The 8,198-nt window shown below is 40.5% G+C and overlaps 1 protein-coding gene across 1 annotated transcript; it reads left to right on the top strand.

Moving 5' to 3' along the window:
• Nucleotides 1-1,541: 1,541 nt before the first annotated feature.
• Nucleotides 1,542-6,374, top strand: LOC121387764 (mucin-5AC-like). Its single transcript, XM_041518966.1, has 3 exons — nt 1,542-1,644; nt 1,933-2,149; nt 2,924-6,374. The coding sequence occupies exon 3, from the start codon at nt 3,738-3,740 to the stop codon at nt 4,791-4,793; it is 1,056 nt and encodes a 351-aa protein (XP_041374900.1). The 5' UTR covers nt 1,542-1,644; nt 1,933-2,149; nt 2,924-3,737; the 3' UTR covers nt 4,794-6,374.
• The last annotated feature ends 1,824 nt before the right edge of the window (nt 6,375-8,198 follow it).

Raw genomic sequence — 8,198 nt, 5'->3', positions numbered from 1 at the left:
GACTATGACAGGACACCAGTTAATCTTATGTTTAATAACAATGTTGCGAATGGTTTTAGTTAACAGTAAATAAAGAAGAACCTAATTGCATTAATTGAATTTTTTTTTTAAGCGCATCACAGTGGTGGAAACTATAATCAGAAGAGTCTACGTTTCCATCACCCGAAGTTTACCGGAGTTCGAAGTGAGTCATCGTGTTTTAGTTCCCCACCCGGAGTTTGATATTTACCTAGAGAAAACTCTCTCCACTTACAACTTGTTGCATCTCATCCGAGCTATTCTCGGATCTCTGTATGACAACTACTGTCTTATAATTTCACAGTTACCATGAAAGCAAATACATTACTAGTGATAAAGATAACCTAACTTTAAAGGGACATTTCTGAGTTTGCTGCAATTTTTAAGATGTTATCGACTAAAGAGACTTTTCAACGATTGTAATTACATATCAAATATATTTTTCTGCATAAAATATTAGTGGCTGTATATTAAACGTGTTTCTGATCGTTCTAATAGGTTAAATTTCATTTTACTTCCTAAAATATAATTTATTTTTTGAAGACAAAATCCAGTTTGGGCTTCTTGCAAATATTAAGACGACCAGAAACACATTGAATATGCAGACACTGACATTCTAAACAAAAAAAAATGTTTTTAATATGTAAGTTTAATCGTAGAAATATTTTATTAGTAGGAAACATCTTACAATGCAGCAGACTCAGGAATGTCCCTTTTAACAAAGTTTTTTTTTAACGACACCACTAGAGCATATTACTTTTTTTTAAATCATCGCTATTGGATGTCAAACATTTGGTAATTCTGACATATAGTCTTAGAGAGGAAACCCGCTACATGTTTCCATTAGTAGCAACGTATCTTTTATACGCACCATCCCACAGACAGGATAGAACATACCACGGCCTTTGATATACCAGTAGTGATGTACTAGCCGGAACGAAAATAGTCCAGTGGGCCCACCGACGGGTATCGATCCTACACCGACTGCGCATAAAGCAAGCGCTTTACCACTGGGCTATGTCCCGCCCGTTGCAACTTTTAAAGGGACTGTCCTGTGTTTGCAGCCATTGTTAGATGTTTCCTATTAACAGTCGTTTTGGGCGAGTAAAATAACATTAAATACACAGGGCCGTATCCCCCCATGCTAGCTACGGCCCTGATACAGTTTCTTGTTTAGAATACCAGTGTCCGCATATCTAATGTTTTTGACTCGTGTGCTTATGTTCGCAGCAAACACTGATGATTTTCTTTCTGATATTATTGGAACAAGAAAAAATCATGTGGTTTAGGTCAGATAAAATCAACTTCTGGTCTCTGGTCAGCGCGCTCGTCGATTTTGACCTCGCGGGTCAACATTTTTTTTTTTTTTTTTTAATTTCCTGCGGTATGATGTCGATTTTTGCCGGTTTTTTCTTGCTATGACGTAGGGGAAAGTGGGGCATAATGGACCCTAGGGGCAGAATGAATCATCGAAATATACAGTACAATGTAGAACTTATGATGTCTTAAACTAATCAGAGTTATTTCCCTTGTTACACGTCACAGATATACGTTGAAAAAAGTGCGACAGGCGTGGGTTTTTAAATTTTACAGAGAAAAAAAGAAATTGAACCTCTCTGATATAAGGTAAGCAAACTTTTATTATCTAGTAAAATCCACCAGTTAACGGTGATTCAATGCAATGTTTTTTATATTGTATCTAGCAGTTTTAGAGCTATATATCACAAGCAAAAATTCAATGTTAAAAAAAAAAACTTACTTGTAACAATGGCGTTAAAATGCCACACAAATGGGGGCAAAATGGAACACCTATGGCCGGGGCATAATGGACTATTGGCCCATTTTGCCACATGCATTTCTAGTTCATATTGGAGAAATGTTAAGATCATAATTATTTCTTTTCCAATTATACAGTTACAGGAATAATGGTGAGGAACTATGTTAGAAAGAGTAGCAGACAGTCGTGGGATGAAGTGGCTATGAGAGACGCACTGAATTCAATAAAAAAAATGGGTTAGGCCTGAAAAAAGCCAGTTTGCAGTTTAATGTCCCTAAAACCACCCTTCGTCGACGATACAAAGGTCTCAACAAATACGCAAAAGGATCTACAAAAATATTGGGACATTTCACAGTAAGTGATGACATACACTGTGGAGTTCAGGGGCGGATCCAGGATTTTCTATAAGGGGGGGGCGCAGATGTGCCTTTTCTATAAGGGGGGGGGTGGGGGTGGGGGCGCAGATGTGCCGTAGATGCGATTTCCTGCAATCTTGAGAATAAAATATAACGTAAAAAATATACCGTCTGCCGTGAATAGGGGGGGGGGGGCGTGCGGACCGTGCGCCCCCGCCTGGATCCGCCCCTGGAGTTTCCACAGGAATTTTAGTCAAAATGGTTTTTTTTCATTTTGGAAAAAGGATCTTCGTACCAACCTGACACTGGACATGGGCTTGTGTTTGTGGAAGTTTCAGGCGCGTGCGCAGGGAGGAGGTGTTTGGGGGGGGGGGGGGGGGCCGAAACACACCCCTGCTAAATTTTTTTTAGTAATTTTGGTTATGTAATGTACTAACGATATGGAATATACACTAATATATACACCACCACCCCTGCAGAAAAATAATTCTGTAGACCCCCCCCTGCAGAAATTTCTGTGCACGCCCCTGAGTTTAAATGTTTTTCTTCTGCCAACTTGCTTAGGAATATAACTGCGCCATTGTAATTGCAGCAATATATAGTGACCCAATTGAATTTTTTTTTTTTTTGTAAGATATAATGAAGGTATCTGGATTAACTTACACACATTGGGAGTTTTTTTTTTTTTTTGTTATTTGTTTTGTTTGTTTGTTATTTTGTTTTGTTTGTTATTGCAATGTGAGACTAATGATAGTTTTATCTTTATTTCCAGACAACGTTTTCTGCTGATATGGAACAACCTCGTTGAGTACATAATAAAAATGGAGTATGATGTTTGGACTCTCAACCTCTGATGTAAGAAACCTTGCATTTCAACTAGCTGATCGAAATGGATTAAAAAATTATTTCAATAAAGAAAAACAGAAAGCAGGGAGGGACTGGCTGTACTGTTTTATGAAGCGACATCCGGAATTGTCGTTGAAACAGCCAGAAGCAACTTCAGCAGCTCGGGCCATGTCCTTTAATCGAGTTAATGTGAACAAATTTTTTGATCTTCTGGAGCCACTAATGGAAAAATATAAATGTTCACCAAACAATATTTATAACGTGGATGAAACGGGTATAACAACCGTTCAAAGCAAACCGTCAAAAATCCTTGCCCAAACAGGGAGGCGACAAGTTGGTAGCTTGGTCTCAGCTGAACGTGAGACACTTGTCACTGTTGAAATTTGCATGAGTGTAACTGGGGCCTTTATTCCGCCTATGTTTATTTTCCCAAGGGTTAGAATGAAAATTGAACTGATGAATGGTTCTCCACCAAGATCAATTTATGCATGTCATAAAAGCGGTTGGATGCAAATGGACTTGTTTGTTTCATGGTTTAAGCATTTTGTGAAGTCATCAGGTGCATCTAAAGATAACCCTGTTTTGTTAATATTAGATGGGCATGCCACACATACCAAGAATTTAGAGGTCATTGATCTAGCACGGGGAAAATGGGGTAGTATTACTATGTTTACCTCCTCACTGCTCACATAGAATGCAACCACTAGATGTGAGTTTTATGAAACCTTTATCGACCTACTATGACCAAGAACTTGAAAAATGGTTACGAAATAATACAGGTAGTTGTGACAACCTTTAAAATTGCTGAACTTTTTGGTAAAGCATATATGAAATCAGCTACGGCCTTAACTGCAGCCAATGGATTTCGCAGAACCGGAATATATCCTACCGATAGAGATGCGTTTTTACCACATGAATTTGCTGCAGCTGATGCAACTGACATAGCTTGCCCAGAACACCTTGCAACGTCCTCCAATGGGGACAAAAATCAAGCTATGTGCAAAGAGCAACATACTACACACACACTGTTATCAGCATCTCAGTCTAGTCCTGATGCACCGACAGAGCCTACCTCACTGGTAGCGGCATTACCTTCAGCCTTAACTACTGTACAAGATGAGCCTATGGCAGTGGTACCAACATCTGCTCTAACACCAACAACGTCAATAGATATCGTACCTGAACTAACTCAGCCAGTGGTATCTACTTCCAGTTGTGCCCTACCCGTGGAAATAGTACCTCAAGCAACACCCTCTACCTCGACATCAGCCATACCCCAGCTTAATGCAGTGAAAGCAATGTATCGGCCAACAGCTCTTTCAAATGATTCAATTTCATACATATCACCTTTTGAAATTTTTCCACCTCCAAAAGCAACCAGAACTAACCGAAAACCAAATGTAAGACGGGGTACAACAGTCATTCTCACAAGTAGCCCATACAAAGCGACACTTATTGAATCAAAGAAGCTAACCTCTACGAAAACAACAAGCAACACCTTGACCTCGAAAAAAACAAATTTGATGAAAAACACCACTAAGCGTTCTGTTAAAACCACTCCCAAAACAACATTCGGCCTACCAAAAAAGTGCAAGACGTCTACTCCGGTATATAATCATTCATCAAATGATGAGGCAAATGATGCAGAGTGCATTTACTGCAATGAATGGTGGAGCAGAAGCAAACAGGATGGTATAATACAGTGTGGAAAGTGCACGAAGTGGTCTCACTCAGCGTGTGCTGGTATTGATGAAAATTATGACGACGTCAGTTTTACATGTGACTTTTGCCTTTGAGAAGCTGTTTGTGTTAGACAACTGTGTTTGGATTGTTCTAGTTTCTTAGTTTTGAACCTTAAATACAGTTATGATGATATGTAGCCTAACGATGTGTTTTTTTCTCAAGAAATCATCTATGGGGGCAATATGGAACCTTGGTTGCCATTTTACCCCAACTATGGGGCAAAATGGTTTCTCACTCGCAAATTTTGTTTGTTAAATATTTGTTTTTGGTTTAGATTTAGGCATACAATGCCTATACCTACTTAAATACTTGAACTTCATAAACGTATATCACACTTGATTAGTATTCTACTATGTTTTGTTAAACCGTATTGCAGCACGGAAGTTCAGTGTTCCATTATGCCCCACTTTCCCCATTTGGAGCCAAAATGCCATCGCGCATGAACTAGGACGTGTATTCTGATATCAATTTAAATATGCCGCTTATTTTCCTGTCAAATATACTCGATCACCTTTTCTGTGCATTCCATGCTTTAAACTAACAAAACGAAAAAAAAGAAGAAAAAAAAAAGCTGCATCACCGCATCTATTTGGGGACTTTGGTGCGACCAGAGACCGATTTTATTGTTGTTGGCCTTGGGCTACTACGAACATTCGGATAACAATGCACACCTTGTTTATACAGACATTGATATTCTAAACAGGGAAATAGCTTTAATATGTCTTTTTTTTTCATGAAAGGTGTTGTAGTCATATGTTGGTTGATACGTTGCATATATATAGAAGTTGGAGACACCCAACGTTAATGGGGTCTATTTGGTTCTATATACTTTCGCCTTTGGAAAGTAATACCTATTTCCAAGAGCGAACCCGAGCGAGGTGAAGGAGGGGGTGGGGTGGGGTGGGGTAATTGGGGTGGGAGGTCTCGATGTGTGTGTGTATGGGGGGGGGGGGGGGAGCTGTCGGGAGTCTCGATACCTTTGCTTCCGATTTTGTTTTACTCATTTAAAATGCACAAAAGTTCTTTAGTCTTCTTCTATTTATTATCATGTATATATATAGTAGTTTTTACCCCCCATCCCCCGAGTCCCCTCTCTACAAAAAATACTGGACCCGTGCCTGGTATCTCACCTTCTACGAGTCTCTTCCATCCCACAAGAAACGAAATTTGTATTTGAATTGAAAACTATTCTGCTTTGTTTACTGAAACTTAATCTACAACACCCACAAACGTCTGTTGACAGCGATGGACGTTTTTGTGTTGTGAACACCTCCCCCAGCTTGGAGTACCTGTCAACAAACTAAACTGTGTGATGTAACCACAATGGATCAAGGGTCTCACACAGGGATACGTTACACCCGGGCCTATATTGTTATTAATTGAGTCTAGTCGCGCGATTTCTAATGACGCCCATTCAGTGGTTGGTGCTGCACTCTAATCATCCGATATCGTATCAACAACGCAGCGAAGATATCCACACGGTTATAAGCAGGGATTGTTTGAACTGTCAAATACGTTACCTACCACAATGGCGGTCTTAAAGACGTGTGCGTGAAAAGAGATCCAAAGCAAGATTGATACCTTAGACTTGCTGTTTGTTATCTATATAACTATGTATAAAAGATATAAATGTATAAATGTCGTTAATGATTTTTGCCTACTTATGTTTAAAGATGTGTCATGTTCTTTGTGTGTGTGTGTGTGTGTGTGTGTGTGTGTGTGTGTGTGTATGTACAGAGAGAGACAGACATACACAGAGAGATAGCGAGAGAGACAGAGAGAGAGAGAGAGAGGGAGGGAGGGAGAGACAGACAGAGGGAGAGGGTGGGGAGAGAGAGAAATAAAGGTTTGATTGATATTCATATCCTTGTCATTGATAATAATGCAGGACGCCAGACGTAAAAGTGGCGCTACCGTTTCCCATATCACTGAGAATAATGCAAAGGCCTAGACGTAAATAAGTAGTCTATCTTTTCCAAAATCCGTGATAATAAAATGCAGGAACCCAGAAATAAAGGTTTCATTGATATTCATATCCTTGTCATTGATAATAATGCAGGAAGCCAGACGTAACAGTGGCGCTACCGTTTCCCATACCACTGAGAATAATGCAAAGACCTAGACGTAAATAAGTAGTCTATCTTTTCCAAAATCCGTGATAATAAAATGCAGGAACCCAGAAGCAACAATGACGGATAATGCAGGGACTCACATGCCTTTACCGGGGGGGGGGGGGGGGGGGGGGGGGAGGGTGGTGGTGGCCTGTGCTCCCTACTTGGGTTTTTTCCCCTACTTTATATAAATAATGATAAAAATATCGCTATGCCTCTTCCCCTCAATATGGAGGTTGTGGCCCCTCTCTAGAGCTTGTCACCCCCCCCACACACACACACACACACACACACACACACACTCCAGATATCGTTCCTCCGGACCTGACTGAGACCTCAGACTACCAACTGCCATCACAAAATTGGCCAACATTCTGCTGTCGCGACTTCTAAGACTGTCCTGTTGCTAGTCTGATGCTGCCTAAGACTGTCCTGTTGCTAGTCTGATGCTGTCACGACTCCTATGACTGTCCTGTTGCTAGTCTGATGCTGTCACGACTTCTAAGACTGTCCTGTTGCTAGTCTGATGCTGTCACGACTTCTAAGACTGTCCTGTTGCTAGTCTGATGCTGTCACGACTTCTAAGACTGTCCTGTTGCTAGTCTGATGCTGTCACGACTCCTAAGACTGTCCTGTTGCTAGTCTGAACACTCTTACAACTCGATTCTCGTCGTATAACCCATTAGTTGTTAATCTGAGCGCACCCGTCGTAAGTCGGGAGTTGGGGGAAATTACAACGCAACCGTCGAGTTGGTCAACATCGTCGTGTCAGTTGACAGTATGAGCCTAGCATTAGAATAATACAGGAACTCAGCCATCAGTCTTAAAGATACAACCTCGAAACTGGATGGTAGTAGATTGATTCATTTGTAATTGTTAATCATGTACAGATGTGAAAATAGCAAAACATGACCAATCTAGCTGTGATACTCCACAATTAATCATCGGCTATTGGATATTAAACATTTTGTAATTCTGACATCTAGTCTTAGAAAGGAAACTTACTACATTGTTCCATTAGTATCAAGGGATCTTTTATATGCATTATCCCACAGACAGGATAGCACATACCACGACCTTTGGTATACCAGTCGTGGTGCACTGGTTGGAACGAGGAAAAACCCAATCAGAGAATGGGTCCAACGAGATGTATCCCAATGGATCCACCGACAGGGATCGATCATAGATCGACCGCGCTTGAAGCGAGCGCTTTACCACCTGCACATAAGGCTGAAAGAGATTAGGTTCGCACCCCAGTACTGTGCTTCCATCCATCCAGAATAAGCTGTGTGTGTGTTTGTTTGTTTGTGTGTGTGTGTGTTTGTGTTTGTGTGTGTGTGTGTGTAT

Source organism: Gigantopelta aegis, chromosome 13, assembly GCF_016097555.1.
Source record: "Gigantopelta aegis isolate Gae_Host chromosome 13, Gae_host_genome, whole genome shotgun sequence".
In the NCBI taxonomy this organism is placed as follows: domain Eukaryota; kingdom Metazoa; phylum Mollusca; class Gastropoda; order Neomphalida; family Peltospiridae; genus Gigantopelta; species Gigantopelta aegis.
The sequence above is the reverse complement of the archived record's forward strand: the minus strand, read 5'-3'. Positions and strand labels throughout refer to the sequence as shown.

Coding starts and splice junctions, on each gene's coding strand:
- LOC121387764 (XM_041518966.1), top strand. CDS start 3,738: ATGACCAAGAACTTGAAAAATGGTTACGAAATAATACAGGTAGTTGTG.